This window comes from Alosa sapidissima, chromosome 6 (genome assembly GCF_018492685.1).
Source record: "Alosa sapidissima isolate fAloSap1 chromosome 6, fAloSap1.pri, whole genome shotgun sequence".
NCBI classification, from domain to species: Eukaryota; Metazoa; Chordata; class Actinopteri; order Clupeiformes; family Clupeidae; genus Alosa; species Alosa sapidissima.
In genome coordinates this window covers 37,642,308-37,659,807 of record NC_055962.1, presented here as the reverse complement: position 1 = coordinate 37,659,807, position 17,500 = coordinate 37,642,308, and the positions used below count along the sequence as shown (strand labels likewise).

The following is a 17,500-nucleotide window of genomic DNA, read 5'->3' as shown; positions in this document are numbered from 1 at the left end:
AGGACATGCAGTCATATGTCATTGAGATCAAAATAATCAGTTTGAGTCTTAATTAATGTTGCCACCATTCGGTAGTGCTCAGCCTTCATTATGATGATGATGATGAGGAGGGTGGTGGTGGAGTCGAGCGGAAATGCTTAAATGCTGGACCAGGCACTCAGAGATCAAGTTGATGTTTATTGGTTTAAGTCAGTGCTCCTTGGCTTGTGATTGAACATAACATCTGTGTGTGTGTGTGTGTGTAGGACCAGTCCCAGCTGATCTGGGGCATTAAGGACAAGCTGAAGAAGTACTGCTCCACCAACGACATGAAGGAGCTGCTCATTGCCAACGGGCAAGACGTGCCCTCGGGAGAGTCCAATGTAAGCTGGGGTCAAGGGTCAGGGGTCAAGGGTCAGTGTTTGGTCATACAGACAGTAAATTGCACCTGCCCATTGCGGCTGATCCTAGCGTCCAATGCTAAGTCCTGGAGAGGTAATTAAACAACCTACTTTATTGTGGTCAAAAGAGACACGTGTGTTTGCACTCTAAGTGAGATGATTAAACTCTGCACTGTGTGTCTGTCTGTCTGCGTGTGTGTGCGCGCACGCGTGCGTGTGTCTGTGTGTGTGTGTGTGTGTGTGTCTGCATCTGCGTGTGTGTGTCTGCATCTGTGTGTGTGTGTGTGTGCGTGCGTGTGTGCGTGTGTGCGTGTAGATCGTGGACAGCCTGGCCGACTGCATGGCGTTTGGCGCTCTGAAGCCGTGCGAGACGTGCCAGGGCCAGCTGGTGTTCAAGAGCGACGCGTACTACTGCAACGGTGACATCTCCGCCTGGACCAAGTGTGTGTTCAGGACCCTCACACCCAACCGCAAGGACTGGCTCACGCCCAAAGTGAGACCTTCTGCTCTCTAATTGGTTGATTTGTCTTTGTCTGTCTTTACACATTTTTCTGATTGGATGACTCCTGTTGTTTGTGTGTGTTCTCCTCATTCTGATTGGCTGACTCCTGTTGTCTGTGTGTGTTCCCCTCATTCTGATTGGATGACTCCTGTTGTCTGTGTGTGTTCTCCTCATTCTGATTGGCTGACTCCTGTTGTCTGTGTGTGTTCTCTGATTGGTTGACAGGAGTTTCACGAGGTGCCCTTCCTGAAGAAGTTCAAGTTTAAGCGGCAGGATCGCGTCTACCCCAAAGATGCCCCTCCTGCCCCTTCGGCCCCCACTGCCTCCGCAGGGGCTCCCAGCGCCCTCTCCAAAGCCCTGCCAGAGTCGCCCCCTGCAGGTAGGACATGCCACTGCAGCGCACACAACCCATGGCTTAGATTAGGGATGGGCAACTTTGATGATAGAGAGGGCCACAACATTTTCTTGTCGGTGTCAGAGGGCCAAATGTGACCGTGCACGTCCACCACTGGGATATCAGGAATCAGTATAGCCTATGGCTGTACGGTTTATTAAACCAACATGCATTCATTTAATATTTTCTATACTCAAATGCATTTTTAATGCTGCTTCTATTTACCAATGAACTTGAAATAAACTAAAAAATATTACACATTCACAATACACCTTTTTTCCACTGTAATGGTAATAGCTCTTGTAAAAAGGCTCTGTTGTTAGTGTATCTTTACCAGGGTTCCCACTCTAAGTAAATGTACAATTCCATGACTTTTCCCTGACAAAAATCCTGAATTTCCATGACCAATCAGGAAATTAAAAAATGGGTATTGAGACAACCACTCAAGCAAGTAGTAATGGAAAACACCAATGCTGCATGTATACAGTATTTGTATTAATGCATTTTGGCAAGTCAATTTTAAACTCCTACAACAACATTCTCTGATATTCCACGACTTTGCCTGGCAAATAAATAATTCCCTGACGTTCCATGTCTGGAATGGACTTTATTAAAATGCTGATGGTATTCTTGAAATTCCATGACCCGTGGGAACCTTGCTGGTCGGCTACGACAGTGGCTCTAGCAGCTCCGATGTAGTCTACTTTTAGTTATCTTCGTGCATGGTGTTGTACAGTAGGTGACAGCGGCTCTAGCAGCTCCGATGTAGTCTACTTTTAGTTGTCTTCGTGCATGGTGTTGTAGGTGACTTAAGTTGAAAACGTTCACAGCTTTTTCACAGATTTTGTTTCTAAGCATAGCCTACTAAACACATAACTTGAATTCCATGATAAGATCAGCTGTTTCCCACCGTGTCTAAAATAGTAGGCTACAATTCTGAGTTTTCTTTATAAGCAGCTCTCTGTATCTCTTCCTCGCTCGCTGGCTGTAGTGAAGACAGCTCGACTCCGCTGGGATTATTTATATAGGAAGCGCCCCTATCGGTGGACCGTATCATTACAATAAGGATGTTTAGATGTGGTAAAAACAAACATTTTAATGACATTTCAAAATTGATCCGCAGGCCACAATGAGTGAGCAGCAGGGCCGCCAGTTGCCCATCCCTGGCAGTGGTAGATGGACAGTGGTTATCAATGAGACTGATCAGAACCTTAAGGGTTAGATGGACCGGGATTATCAATGATACTGAACGTATATAAGCCTGTGTGTGTGTTTGTGGTGCAGACTGATCGTATATAAGCCAGTATGAGTGTGTGTGTGTGTGTGGTGTGGTGCGGTGCAGACTGATCGTATATAAGCCTGTGTGTGTGTGTAGTGCAGACTGATCGTATATAAGCCAGTGTGTGTGCGTGTGTGTGTGTGTAGTGCAGACTGATGCTATATAAGCCAGTGTGTGTGTGTGTGTGTGTGCGCGTGTGTACTCAGATAAGCCCCTGACGGGTCTGAAGCTGCTGGCCGTGGGGAAGCTGTCGAAGAACAAGGACGATGTCAAGGCTGCAGTGGAGGACCTGGGGGGCAAGATCACCGGGACGGCCAGCAAGGCCACGCTCTGCATCAGCAGCAGGAGTGAGTGTGTGCCTAGAACCTACTGTGCCTAGAACCTAGCGTGCCTAGAACCTAGTGTGCCTAGAACCTAGCGTGCCTAGAACCTAGCGTGCCTAGAACCTAGCGTGCCTAGAACCTAGTGTGCATGGAACCTAGTGTGCATGGAACCTAGCGTGCATAGAACCTAGCATGCATAGAACCTAGTGTGCATAGAACATAGTGTGCATAGAACCATGGAACCTAGTGTGCATGGAACCTAGCGTGCATAGAACATAGTGTATAGAACATAGTGTGCATAGAACCATAGAACCTAGCATGCATAGAACCTAGTGTGCATGGAACATAGCATGCATAGAACCTAGTGTGCATAGAACATAGTGTGCATAGAACCATAGAACCTAGTGTGCATGGAACCTAGTGTGCATAGAACATAGTATGCATAGAATGTAGAACATTTTAGAGCACTACATAGATATGGTCATGATGCTGATGTTGGTGCTTCACAATGTGACACTGCTGTTGTGGGTCTAAACTGGTGTGTGTGCGTGTTTGCGTGTGCGTGTGCGTGTGCGTGTGCGTGTGTGTGTGTGTGTGTGTGTGTGTATGTGCGTGCGTGCGTGCGTGTGTGTGTGCACGTGTGTGTGTGTGTGTTTGCACGTGTGTGTGTGTGTGTGTGCTCCATGCAGAGGAGGTGGAGAAGATGAGCAAAAAGATGGAGGAGGTGAAGGAGGCGTGTGTGCGCGTGGTGTCGGAGGACTTCCTGACGGACATCAAGTCCTCGGGCAAGGCCCTCCAGGAGCTCATCTCCCTGCACGCTATCTCCCCCTGGGGGGCTGAGGTCAAACTCGAGGCCCCGGCTCCGTCTGCGGCCTCCAAGTCCACCGGAGCCCCTGTGGCCAAGAGTGCAGGCAGGGTCAAGGAGGAGGAGGGTGAGCTGTGTGTGTGTGTGTGTGTGTGTGTGTGTGTGTGTGTAATATGACTCCCATCCCACAAGGGGCAGTAAGTCTAAGACTGAAGCTGTGTGTGTGTGTGTAATATGACTCCCATCCCACAAGGGGCAGTAAGTCTAAGACTGAAGCTGTGTGTGTGTGTGTGTGTGTGATATGACTCCCATCCCACAGGGGGCAGTAAGTCTAAGACTATGAAGCTGACGGTGAAGGGTGGAGCAGCGGTGGACCCAGACTCTGGTGAGCAGCACTGTGTTAACAAACGAACAACAAAATAAAACAAAAATAACATTTGTTGTAGTTATGGAATTCTACATGCCACTTACCTGGGCAGTATGGAATTCTACATGCCACTTACCTTGGCAGTATAGAATTCTACATGCCACTTACCTTGGCAGTATAGAATTCTACATGCCACTTACCTGGGCCGTATGTCAAATGACCCCATCAATTCAGCTGTGGTAATACTGCAATCAGTGGGACGTCTGGGTGGAAAACAAAATGACAGCTGTTGGGAATAAAGCAGAGACTTCCTAACGAGGAGACACAGAACTCCTAACGAGGAGACACAGAACTCCTAACGAGGAGACACAGAACTCCTTACGAGGAGACACAGAACTCCTTAGAAATGCATGGGGTTAGTTCTAGTGCTGTAACACCAATATGGCAGTTGCCTACACGTATCCCGCCCCCAATATGGCAGTTGCCTACACATGTCCCGCCCCCAATATGGCAGTTGCCTACACATGTCCCGCCCCCAATATGGCAGTTGCCTACACATATCCCGCCCCCCCTAAACTTCTCCAGCAGAGGGGGAAATAGAGCTAATCCTGCCATGTACCCCTTTAAGTGTGGGAGGGTTCAGGGCTGACATTGGGATTTGGCTTTTAAGTGTGGGAGGGTTCAGGGCTGACATTGGGCTTTGGCCTTTAAGTGTGGGGGAGGGTTCAGGATCAGGGTTCAGGGCCTTTAAAGGTCTGTAGGTGCGTGAGCCTGCGTGTTGTTCAGGATCAGGGTTCAGGGCCTTTAAAGGTCTGTAGGTGCGTGAGCCTGCGTGTTGTTCAGGATCAGGGTTCAGGGCCTTTAAAGGTCTGTAGGTGCGTGAGCCTGCGTGTTGTTCAGGATCAGGATTCAGTGGCCAGTTGCACAAAGCACCTTAAGTTTTTTCCCTTAAGTATGACCCTTAAGACTTATTTTCTCCTTAGGTAAGGGATTTACTTACAAGGGTACCTGTAAGCGTGTTGCACAGAACACCTTAAAATGTTTCCTTAGTTAAGGAGAAACGATAAGGGATTTACTGCACTGAAAGGGATTGTCCGGCACGGAAATTCTATAGTTTCCACGGAGATTGTTCAACAGCTGTAGCCTACTACAGCTAACTGCCTTTGCCGCGATGTTAGTTGTCCCGAACACAGTAAAGCTTAATGATCTTATCATTCATCTTACCTAATATTCACGGAAATGATCCAGGTAGCAAGTAAAGCATGTTATATTATATATATGAACTGAACAATACTAGTTGGCAAGTTAGAGATGGTCCTGACTGTTATCAGTGCACCAACGTTTTGCCTAGCGAACCGAACCGAAGCTCATAGGCTAACAAGATATCCACATGAATTGTTAATGTTAGCCTACATAAACCACACAATACGGCATGTTTCTGATAGGCCCAGGAAGAGGAAGCATATTAACAGAGAGGTTTTATTTTGAATTGTTAATGAAGTTAGTAGGCGAGTTCGACTTGCGGCAGATCTGACTTGATGTGATGCATGCTGGGTTGAACACAATGCATACTGGGATGGACGCAATGCTTACTGGTTAGAAATTCTGTCCGACTTCTGTCAGCCGGGGAGGGACTTACCACCGTGACATCATGTCACATGGCCTTAAAATATCGTGGGAGTCTTAGCCTGCAGACAGATCTTGCAGTTGCCTTCCACGAGCTGCACGAGCTGAAACACGCCCTCATGACGTCAGTTCAAAGACGTGATAGGGCCATTTGGGAGGAATGTCCTCATGACGATTATGACGGGAGGCTCATGCTGCTTCCTTATGTTGGAATATGCGAAAATAAACAGAAATCGAAGGGATACCTTCTTATACGTGATTTCTGCAACAATGGTAGGCTAGCCTACTGAAAACGTTTGGATATTCTGTTATTTTCTGCTGTTGGCTAAATAGATAGACACACATATAGGGGAAACACTTGATATTGAATTTATGTGCTACAGTGCAGGCCTGTTAACTGTATGACAACAGTGGTTTATTTAAACTACATCATAAGAATTTATTTCGTCAGTCATCATGCTCATTTTAATGAGTAAGAATGAAAGTTCTGCTGTGTTTATTGCAAACAACATTCCGCGATATCTCCCGTGAGTCACGTCAGGCAGACTGTAGCCTTTCTGTCCGGGATGAGCTGCTCTCTGTTGTAGCTCCTCCCGGCTAGCCTCTGAAGATCACGTTTACGTAGTAAGCCAGACCAAGTCAGACTCAGCCGAAGTCGAACACGCCTAATGAACGTCATTTATCAGCATCAATTCAGTTAATAATATGGTTAAGGTAGAGTCAGATGTCCTTTAGGGTTTTCCCCTTAGTTAGACTACTAAGGTCTTTTGTGCAACAGTTTAAGGGATTTCTTACAGATAAGGACAAACCCTTAAATACTAAGGGGAAATGTTAAGGAACCCTTAAGGAGAAAACTTAAGGGTGTTTGTGTAACCGTTTTTATTTTAAGGGACCCTTAAATCAATTTTAAGGGAAAAACTTAACTTAAGGTGCTTTGTGCAACCGGCCACAGGGCCTTTAAAGGTCTGTAGGTGCGTGAGCCTGCGTGTTGTTCAGGATCAGGGTTCAGGGCCTTTAAAGGTCTGTGGGTGCGTGAGCCTGCGTGTTCTTCTCCCCTCAGGGCTGGAGAACTGCGCTCATGTGCTGGACCAGAATGGGAAGATCTACAGCGCCACCCTTGGCCTGGTGGACATAGTGCGGGGAACCAACTCCTACTACAAGCTGCAGCTGCTGGAGGACGACGTGCAGAAGAGGTGAGTCGGTCTGATGGACAGGTCAGCAAGCTAACGGCTAGCAAGCTAACGGCTTACCTGTCTCTCATGGACAGGTCAGCAAGCTAACGGCTAGCAAGCGGCTAGTTAGCTAACGGCTAACCTGTCTCTGATTGATAGCTTTACCTGTCTCTGATGGACAGGTCAGCAAGCTAATGGCTTACCTGTCTCAGTGTATGAAATATAAATTCACTATAAATCCACAGACACAGTTTGACTTGACTGTAAGCTGTTTGGATGGTCTGGTCATTATGATGAGGGCCGTTGTCACAACAGGACAACTGCATGGAGGCTTACTTGGGTCTGTCTGGGTGGATTTATAAATGTAGTCTAACATCTGATTTGAATTTTAGTATGAAGTATTTGTTCAAACCACAAATAGTTCAACGTGTGTGTGTGTGTGTTCAGGTCATGGGGGCGTGTTTAACGTACGTGTGTGTGTGCGTGTGTTCAGGTACTGGGTGTTCAGGTCATGGGGGCGTGTTTAACGTGTTTGTGTGTGTGTGTGTGTGTGTGTGTGTGTTCAGGTAATGGGTGTTCAGGTCATGTTTAACGTGTGTGTGTGTGTGCAGGTACTGGGTGTTCCGATCATGGGGGCGTGTTGGTACCACTATTGGAGGAAATAAGCTGGACAAGTTCTACGATAAGAACTCTGCAATGGACAACTTCCGCAACGTCTACGAGGAGAAGACCGGAAACTCATGGACCTCCACCAACTTCACCAAGTACCCCAACAAGTTCTACCCCCTGGAGATCGACTACGGCCAGGTACACACGCACGCACACACACACACACACACACACACACACACACACACACAGAGATAACCCAGTAAATTCTACCCGCTGGAGATGGACTGTTTGCCACACATCACACAGGTGGCCGTTTGGGTAGAAGACTGCTCTCTATGGGTTTATGGGTTCTATGGGTTTCTATGGGTTTGCATATTTCATACACTAAGTTTGCTTCACTATATTTACTGTTCTGTGTGTGTGTGTGTGGTGTGTGTGTGATTGTGTGTTGCGGTGTGTGTGTGCATGTGTGTTGCGGTGTGTGTGTGTGTGTGTGTTAGGACGAGGAGGCGGTGAAGAAGCTGACGGCCAGTGCGGGCACCAATTCTAAGCTGGCCAAGCCGGTCCAGGAGCTCATCCGCACCATCTTCGACGTGGAGAGCATGAAGAAGGCCATGGTGGAGTTTGAGGTGGGCGCTCACGACCTCTGACCTCTGTAGTCTGTGTCTGTAGCTCAGGCACGACCTCTGACCCCGTGTGTGTATGTCTGTAGCGCAGACATGACCTCTGACCTCTGTGTCTGTAGCTCAGACATGACCTCTGACCTCTATTCTGTGTCTGTAGCGCAGACACGACCTCTGACCCCGTGTGTGTGTCTGTAGCTCAGACACGACCTCTGACCCCGTGTGTGTGTCTGTAGCTCCGACACGACCTCTGACTCGCAAGTGTGTGTGTGTCTGTAGCTCAGACACGACCTCTGACTCGCGCGCGTGCGTGCGTGCGTGTGTAGCTAAGTATGTGATGCTGCTCTAGAGAACTACTGCAATAACAGATGAATGTGTGTGTCCCCTCCAGATCGACCTGCAGAAGATGCCTCTGGGAAAGCTGAGCAAGAGACAGATCCAGAACGCCTACGCACTCCTCAGCGAAGTCCAGCAGGTCTCTGCCCCGACGCCCTCCACAACCTCCTTTAGCACACGCAGTGTTAAGCACAAGTCTCTGGCATTGTCATGGCTGTTGTGTGTCTGGGGGATGAGCTCAAGTTGGTATATTTACGAATCTCCTTTCATTTCCTCTGACAGGCGGTCTCAGACAGTGCTTCAGAATCCACCATTTTGGATCTATCCAATCGCTTCTACACTCTCATCCCCCACGACTTTGGCATGAAGAAGCCGCCTCTCCTCAACAACCTCGACTACATCCAGGTACGCCACAGGCCCGCAGGACCCGGCTCACCAGCCAGCTGGAATTTAAGGGGTTAAGATATCTTGATGGTTTGTCAGTTGATTTAAGATATCTTGATGGTTTGTCAGTTGATTTAAGGGGTTAAGATTGGTTTGTCAGTTGATTTAAGGGGTTAAGATATCTTAAATGGTTTGTCTTTGATTTGATGGGGGGCAGCCGTGGCCAAATGGGTAGGGGCAGCCGTGGCCTACTGGTTAGGGCTTCGGGCTTGTAACCGAAGGGTTGCCCATTCTCCCATGCCCACATCCACAGCGCTGAAGTGCCCTTGAGCAAGGCACCTAAGATATCTTGATGGTTTGTCAGTTGATTTAAATGTACTTTATGTAATTGTATGTAATTGTATGTAATTCTGTGTACTCTGTCCTAAGGCCAAAGTCCAGATGCTGGACAACCTCCTGGACATCGAGGTGGCCTATAGCCTGCTGCGTGGAGGGGCCGAGGACAACAAAAAGGACCCCATCGACATCAACTACGAGAAACTCAAAACAAAGATCGAGGTAAGCCCCATAAACTATGAGAAATTAAAAACAAAGATCGAGGTAAGCTCTCATTAGTTACGAGAAACTCAAAAGAAAGACTGAGGTAAGCTCTCATCAGTTACGAGAAATTAAAAACAAAGCTTGAGGTAAGCTCTCATCAGTTACGAGAAATTAAAAACAAAGATCGAGGTAAGCTCTCATCAGTTACGAGAAATTAAAAACAAAGATCAAGGTAAGCTCTCATCAGTTACGAAAAATTAAAAACAAAGATCGAGGTAAGCTCTCTTAAACTACGAGAAACTCAAAACAATGATCTCTGAAAAAGAGAAGAAATGCTCCATTAGAGCAGCACTACGCTGTGAGCTCTAATATTGTGTGTGTGTGTGTGTTTTGCAGGTTGTTGATCAGTCTTCACATGAAGCTCAGCTCATCCAACAGTATGTGAAGAACACACACGCGGCCACACACAACACCTACACTCTGGAGGTGGAGGAGGTGAGAACACACACACACACACTACTGACACACACAACACCTACACTCTGGAGATGGAGGAGGTGAGAACACACACACACACACTCCTGACACACACAACACCTACACTCTGGAGGTGGAAGAGGTGAGAACACACACTCCTGACAAACACAACACCTACACTCTGGAGGTGGAAGAGGTGAGATCCTCAAACACACTCCTGACACACACACAGTGTGTGTGTGTGTGTGTGTGGTAGAAGCGTTTCCTGTGGACGTTACTACTGGGAGGGCGAATGTATGAATCAGAGCCATATAAAGGTACCTTCATATGGCTCTGGTATGAATATAATGATGTCTCCTGTGTAGATCTTTAAGGTGGCGCGGGAGAATATAATGATGTCTCCTGTGTAGATCTTTAAGGTGGTGCGGGAGAATATAATGATGTCTCCTGTGTAGATCTTTAAGGTGGTGCGGGAGAATATAATGATGTCTCCTGTGTAGATCTTTAAGGTGGCACGGGAGAATATAATGATGTCTCCTGTGTAGATCTTTAAGGTGGCACGGGAGAATATAATGATGTCTCCTGTGTAGATCTTTAAGGTGGTGCGGGAGGGCGAGTACCAGCGCTTCCGTCCGTTCGAGGAGCTGCACAACCGCCAGCTGCTGTGGCACGGGTCACGCACCACCAACTACGCCGGCATCCTGTCGCAGGGTCTGCGCATCGCGCCACCCGAGGCTCCAGTGGTAAGTACAACAGATACATGTCAGTCACAGGGTGGACAACTCAACAGATAGATACATGTCCACAGTCACAGGGTGGACAACTCAACAGGTACATGTCAGTCACAGGGTGGACAACTCAACAGGTACATGTCGGTCACAGGGTGGACAACTCAACAGATAGATACATGACCACAGTCACTGGGTGGACAACTCGACAGATAGATACATGACCACAGTCACTGGGTGGACAACTCGACAGATAGATACATGACCATAGATGGCTATGACTGTGATCATGGACCAGACAGCAGAGTCCATCACTCAGTAAATACGCTGAATTTAGCATAAAGGGGTTTGTGGGGACCTGGTCTAATGACTGGGCCAAGACCTGCTGCTTCCTCTAACTTTTTATTGTGTCCACCCAGAGAACACTATAGAACCGCAGAACGCTATAGAATCACAGAACGCTATAGAACCGCCATGTACTCTTTTATTGTGTCCACCCAGAGAACGCTATAGAACCGCCATTTACTCTTTATTGTGTCCACCCAGAGAACACGATAGAACCGCAGAACGCTATAGAATGCTGTGGTGCTCAGGGTCCGCGCACGTTCCCACATCCACCAGTGTCCAAAAGACTGGAAATGCTTGCCAGACATTGGATGGTAATGTATGTGTGTGTGTGTGTGTGTGTGTGTGTTTGCAGACGGGTTACATGTTTGGTAAAGGTGTGTACTTCGCCGACATGGTGTCCAAGAGCGCCAACTACTGCCACACCTCCCAGGCTGACCCGGTCGGTCTCATTCTCCTGGCCGACGTCGCCCTCGGCAACATGTGAGTGTTCCATACTGTGTGTGTGCGTGCGCGTGTGCGTGTGTGTGTGTGTGTGTGTGTGTGACACTCTAACAGACTGGTTAGAAGTGTGTGTTTGTTTGCTTGCTTGCTTTATTTGTTTGTCTATGTGGCATTTGTGGTTGTTTAAATGCTTATGCACATGTTTCTCAACAGGCATGAGCTGAAGAAGGCATCACACATCACCAAATTACCTAAGGGTAAACACAGTGTTAAAGGTGAGGACACAAAACACATACAGATTCGTCATCTGACATTTTATAACATCATACAGTATACGTCATCTGACATTTTATAATATCATACAGTATACGAGATTCGTCATCTGACATTTTATAATATCAACAGTCCCACCTTGTAATGTATGGGAATGTCCACAAGTACTCTTGCCTTATTTTAACTCTGTGTATTACACTATTGCCTTATTTTAACTCTGTGTATTACACTATTGCCTTATTTTAACTCTGTGTATTGCACTATTGCCTTATTTTAACTCTGTGTATTGTATATTATACAATGTCTCTAGGACACACCATGTCACTTAGCTGATGGTGGTATTGCTTGAGACTGCTGCTGGCCCAGTGCTGGCCTGCTGCTGGCCCGGTGTGCTGGTTGTGTTGTGTCTGACGGTCCCTCTCTCATGCTGACCAGGTGTTGGCCGAACTGCCCCGGACCCCAGTGCCACGGTGAAGCTGGATGGGGTCGACGTGCCTTTGGGCAAAGGCTCCACCACCAACATCGAGGACACCAGCCTGCTGTACAATGAGTATCCTTTCCTCTCCTGTGTGGCCCGACGGGCGGCTGACCGGACAGCTGACCCCAGCTCTTGGTTGGCCAGTTGGGGCAGCCGTGGCCTACTGGTTAGCACTTCGGACTTGTAACCGGAGGGTTGCCGGTTCGAACCCCGACCAGTAGTCACGGCTGAAGTGCCCTTGAGCAAGGCACCTAACCCCTCACTGCTCCCCGAGCGCCGCTGTTGTTGCAGGCAGCTCACTGCGCCAGGATTAGTGTGTGCTTCACCTCACTGTGTGTTCACTGTGTGCTGTGTGTTTTTCACTAATTCACAGATTGGGATAAAAGCAGAGACCAAATTTCCCTCACGGGATCAAAAGAGTATTTATACTTATACTATACTTATACTATACTATACTTATACTTAGTTCTGATGCCTTCCGTGGGGTTTCCTGCATGTGGAATTCAGACAGGCTGGTTATAAATGCCACCAATGCAGGGCCACTGGTCAGGGACCTCTTGTCCATGTCTCAACGCCATCTAGTGGTACTCCACCTAGTATTGCAGTGGTATTGTCAGGTGTGGCGTTGTGCACACCTAGCGATCAGGTGTGTGTCCCCAACCCCCAGGTGAGGTAGGTACCAGTTATTCCAAGAGAAGAGGGGCAGTGTTCTTCCACTGAGAGCTAGAAGATGAAGCTGTAGATACAGAAATGATGGATGAGATGGAATATTGGAATGATGGATAGGATGGAATATTGGAATGATGGATAGGATGGAATATTGGATAGCTATACAAATAAATGGGTTAATTTGGAATGTAGTACAAAATTATAACAATCATGCGTTTGGTGATCATGGTTTGGTGATGCCATGTTATGATGAACCTGTAGCTACAGAAACGATGGATGGATGCTCTGGAGGTATAAATGCTTTTGGTGATGCCATGTTATGTTTGTGTTTTTGTTTGTTTGTTTGTTTATAGTGATGCTGTGTGTGGGTACTGACACCCCTCTACCCAGACATATTTCCCTTAACTGCTCCTCCTCAGATACATTGTATACGACGTCGCTCAGGTGAACCTCAAGTACCTGCTGAAGATCCGTTTCAACTACCAGACGTCCCTGTGGTGAGGCCAGGGGTGACCTCACATTTGACCTCTCACCTCTGACCTCAGCCCATGGGATGGGGATCCTGTGGTCCTGGACATCACCACTGGCCCACCACTGGGCCCTAATCCATTGACACACACACACCCACACACCCTTGCCATCCCCAGGAACTGGAGGCAGGAATTTACCAAAACACACTCACCTGCCCATCCTGCTTTCTCATTTGTGATACTGTATACTTGTACATGGCTCATAGCCGCTGCCGTTAGCTTTGGGTAGGCTTAGCAAGATGGCCGCACGCCTCCCCTTACTTGCTGTGTTGGGATCGCCCTCCGTTTAACCCAGGGGTAAAGGACCCTGTGGAGGACAAAGCTGCTTTCCCACTTAAATGATCTCAGAAGTTTGCTTGATACAGTTGGGAAGAGCTATTCCCATCAATTGTCAAGGCAACACGAGTCTTCCATTTCTTTCCGTCTTCCGTCTCTCAACAAAGAGTTTTGTTTTTCTTAATTTGTAATATCCTGTTAGGCTTTGGTAAATTCATAGGACACCACCTTACAACAAGGTTCAAACTGAGGTTTGATAGTATTTTGGTAGAAAAAAGGCAGTATACTTTCATTTGTTGTTAAGGAAGACAGCAACTCCATTGGATTTTTCCTGTAAAATGCCATGTGTTGATAATATGTATTTGATACTAGGTAATCTGATCGGGCGGTAGTAACGTCTTTTTTTGTCTTTGCTCTGTTCCACTGCTGTTGTTTCTCTCTCCTTTGCTGTTGAAGTTGGCACAGTAATAGATTAAACAAGTAAGCAACGTTTTTGTTAGATAAAAACTTATAATAAAAGACAACTGAGCATTGTGAAAACAGACTGACACTCATGATTTTTTTTATTTAGTATGAGAAGAACCCTTGGGACTGAATTTCAGCTTTCTGGAAGCGCTTAATGGAATTTAAACATATTTGTACTGTTAGCTATGTCCACAAACTGAACAACTAATAATTTACCGGTAAAGTTAACGTTACATGTCATTGGAAACAAAACATTTGCAACCTGCGAATGGTTTAAGGCTGATTTTTCCATAGGCCATGTTGAATGCGACTGCAAGCGTTTAAGGAATTAAGCGTGTTTTAGGTCTGGCCTTTTTTGTATGAATGGGAAATTTACAAACGTGTTGTTAAACAGCATTATAAATGAAAAATAAAGTGGTGACATTAAATCCCGCAATGGGTTTTCGGTTCGAACAGCCCTCCCTGTCTGCCGCTTTCCCACAATGCACACCGCTAGGTGCGCTTTGAAAAAGCGGCGCGGCTAATTCAAGATGGCGGAGATGGAGCAGCTTTTAGATGAGAGTAAGTATCAAAACAATGATTTCAGCCCATCGTTGTGCCGCTCATATTTATGTCCACTGAGCAAGACATGTTACGGACATGTAAAGAGACGTGTACAAGTTCACAAACGGTCCATGTAACCACCTAATGAATGCAACGAGCGAACAAGTAGCTAGCGATAGCTAGCTAAGGACCCTGGCAAGCTTGTCATCTTGCTAGCTTGCTAGCAACCTTTTTCTAGGAGGCTTACTGAAGTATACCTCTCAGCTAACTGGGCTAGCCAGCTAAAGTTACTAAAAATAATATTGGTGTGGCAGTGGGTACATCAGGTGTTAGTGCATAATTCATTTGGAGCCTATCTGTAGCTGGCCTTGTTTTACTAAACATTAAACAAAACTCAAAATAGCAGTAAAAGTCGTTTAAGTTTTTATTTGAGGGGAAGTTAAAAACTGTCAACAAACACCCATCGGAGTCCGCTAATACATTGGTGGGTTTAGGATACGGACCAACAATAACAACCGTGTTAGCAAGCCATCTAATAGTTATTATTGACAGAACTATTTGTTTTCAAGACAACCACATATCTATAGTTTTCAGACCAACGTTAAGTAGTGTGATATGCCACTTACCTGAATTTTTAACGGCATTTTCGAGACGCAACTATTCTTGTGTGCCCACGACATGAACACAAATTACGCAACATGTTTACATTTGCAATAATGTAACGTAAACAACTAATTGAATGTTGAATCATTTTGTCACTATAACAAAAGGGAAAAAAAGGAAACACTTAAACGAGCCATTTAGACATGTGTGGGTAGTATTTTTTGCATATCTTCCACAATCAAGAGTTACTGGACGTTAATCAATAGCCTATGCATATCTGCAAACGATCCATATTCGTCCCTGTCTAGACCGCCTAGGTCAGGGGTCGGCAACCCGCGGCTCTTTGATCCCTCTGATGCGGCTCAGCTTTTGAAAATAATTAATGAGTATTTAATTAAAATGTATTTTATTTTAGTTCGTTCATTTTAAAATGGAGCTATATCTGAGTAGCCTAATTTATATAACTTTCCACCTCACTTGACTCCATAACCGTAGCCTGCACAATATGCCTACATTCGCGGTTCGTTGCCATGTCAATATCAAACAAAATCACCGATTTCCCTCCATTCCAGTCAACGAGAACACTGTAGCCTAATTGTTATTGTTGATGTGTGCACTTGCTGTAGGCTAGACAAGGAAAATGTCAAAAAGGAAACGTCAGCGACCACAGCTTGCGAGCGCGAACACCAGCGGGCTGAAATGGGAAAGTTTCCATCCGAAGACTGATTCTGAAAACGCGAAATGAACTGCCCGTTATATATCGCACACTGCAACGAGTTAGTAGCCTGTTAACCCTATTCCACTTGCATGTGAGAAATCGTTCTCACATAGGCCTATGAAAAATATAAAGACAAACCTGTGCTCACGTTTAAGGGCAATTCCGCGCAAAACTGTCACATGCATAATGACAACACAATGCCATGGTATTTAGTTGGCGTTATGGATATATTACAGTTTTGCGTGGAGTTGCCCTTAAATGACAGCCTCAATTCTTTCATGGAACTTCACCTCACTGAATATGAGCCAGCCAGACTCCAAGGCCATCACCAAATCTAATCTCTAATGTTCAATTTCGCCAATTACATGTCAACGAAAATTGAGTGTTGTGTTGTTAATAATGTTACTTTGCATACCAAAGGACACTGGGAAAATAGGGGGTGGTGTTTAGCCTGCATGGGAAGCCTAAGGCCTATACTTCTATTTCCATAACTTTAAAAGGGCAGGGTTAACAACTCTGAAAGATGGTAGTAGTAAGTAAATAACTTTTTTTACATAGCGCATTTATCTGAAGTGGTTTTACTTTCCAACATGAGGTGCTTTTCTTTTGCTTTGCAGGTTCGTCGGCCAAAGCCCTGGTCAGTCTCAGAGGTGGGTCGACTGTTCTCTATCATCACAGAATGCCATCACACACATAATATTTGTCTGATATCCTCTTTTAGTCTCTCAGATGGCTGTTGAACTTTCCATCACTCCCAGGCTGTAATTTCTGGTATTTGATGCAGAGGTTTCTTGGTACTAGAGATGCAGTATAGTAATGAAATGCTTTATGTGTGTGTGAGATGCAGTATAGTAATGAAATGCTTTATGTGTGTGTAAGATGCAGTATAGTAATGAAATGCGTTATGTGTGTGTGAGATGGAGACGTCGTTCTGTTACTGACGGTCCCTCTGGGCCGTGTCACAACTCTCCCTCTGTTTGTTGTCTGTGCATTCTGTGCTTTGCAGAATGAGAGTTTGCGTTGTCCAGCAGCAGGCTGGGAGCATGCGCAGGGGCCGATATGAGCCCGAACTGCACAGATAACTCTGGGTGTGCTGGGGTGGGGGCATTACTGGGTGTGCTGGGGTGGGGGCATTACTGGGTGTGCTGGGGTGGGGGCATTGCTGGGTGTGCTGGGGGCATTACTGGGTGTGCTGGGGTGGGGGTGTGCTGGGGTGGGGGCATTGCTGGGTGTGCTGGGGGCATTACTGGGTGTGCTGGGGTGGGGGCATTACTGGGTGTGCTGGGGTGGGGGCATTGCTGGGTGTGCTGGGGGCATTACTGGGTGTGCTGGGGTGGGGGCATTGCTGGGTGTGCTGGCGTCTGTGAACTGCAAATGACTTGTGTTTTTTAGCTCAATGTTCAGTTCTTTTTCTGATTTGGAGTCTGCAAGGTGAAGTGCACATATAGCAAATAACTTTGTGTGTAATAGCTGTTAAGCATTTAGCTCATAACGTATTGATCCTGATTGATTGGTTTGTGTCTGTGTTTGCATCCAGAGCATTTAGCTCATAACGTATTGATCCTGATTGATTGGTTTGGTCTTATTTAGCTCATAACGTATTGATCC

General features: G+C 46.4%; 2 protein-coding genes across 6 annotated transcripts in view; both read left to right on the top strand.

The window, feature by feature from the left end:
- The window catches only part of parp1 (poly (ADP-ribose) polymerase 1), a 23,334-nt gene extending 9,231 nt beyond the window's left edge, over positions 1 to 14,103 (top strand). Inside the window, exons 6-23 of one of the 3 annotated variants that reach the window (XM_042095117.1) lie at positions 246 to 362; positions 697 to 873; positions 1,108 to 1,261; positions 2,762 to 2,902; positions 3,568 to 3,810; positions 4,003 to 4,068; positions 6,737 to 6,869; positions 7,460 to 7,655; positions 7,961 to 8,089; positions 8,475 to 8,558; positions 8,702 to 8,824; positions 9,233 to 9,361; positions 9,740 to 9,838; positions 10,411 to 10,563; positions 11,249 to 11,376; positions 11,551 to 11,612; positions 12,046 to 12,160; positions 13,177 to 14,103. In XM_042095117.1, coding sequence (XP_041951051.1) covers positions 246 to 362; positions 697 to 873; positions 1,108 to 1,261; positions 2,762 to 2,902; positions 3,568 to 3,810; positions 4,003 to 4,068; positions 6,737 to 6,869; positions 7,460 to 7,655; positions 7,961 to 8,089; positions 8,475 to 8,558; positions 8,702 to 8,824; positions 9,233 to 9,361; positions 9,740 to 9,838; positions 10,411 to 10,563; positions 11,249 to 11,376; positions 11,551 to 11,612; positions 12,046 to 12,160; positions 13,177 to 13,258 — 2,331 coding nt within the window. In that variant the 3' untranslated portion in view covers positions 13,259 to 14,103. Of the gene's footprint in view, positions 1 to 245; positions 363 to 696; positions 874 to 1,107; positions 1,262 to 2,761; positions 2,903 to 3,567; positions 3,811 to 4,002; positions 4,069 to 6,736; positions 6,870 to 7,459; positions 7,656 to 7,960; positions 8,090 to 8,474; positions 8,559 to 8,701; positions 8,825 to 9,232; positions 9,362 to 9,739; positions 9,839 to 10,185; positions 10,389 to 10,410; positions 10,564 to 11,248; positions 11,377 to 11,550; positions 11,613 to 12,045; positions 12,161 to 13,176 lie in introns of those variants that run through there. The other 2 variants (XM_042095119.1, XM_042095118.1) reach the window with 2 other exon arrangements.
- Positions 14,104 to 14,464: 361 nt separating this feature from the next.
- Positions 14,465 to 17,500, top strand: part of lin9 (lin-9 DREAM MuvB core complex component) — a 44,075-nt gene continuing 41,039 nt past the window's right edge. For all 3 annotated transcript variants that reach the window (XR_006032349.1, XR_006032348.1, XM_042095129.1), the window contains exons 1-2: positions 14,465 to 14,589; positions 16,510 to 16,542. Coding sequence is in view for 1 of the 3 variants with exons in the window: in XM_042095129.1 (XP_041951063.1) it covers positions 14,559 to 14,589; positions 16,510 to 16,542 (64 nt within the window). In the remaining 2 variants the exon portion in view is untranslated. The remainder of the gene's footprint in view (positions 14,590 to 16,509; positions 16,543 to 17,500) is intronic.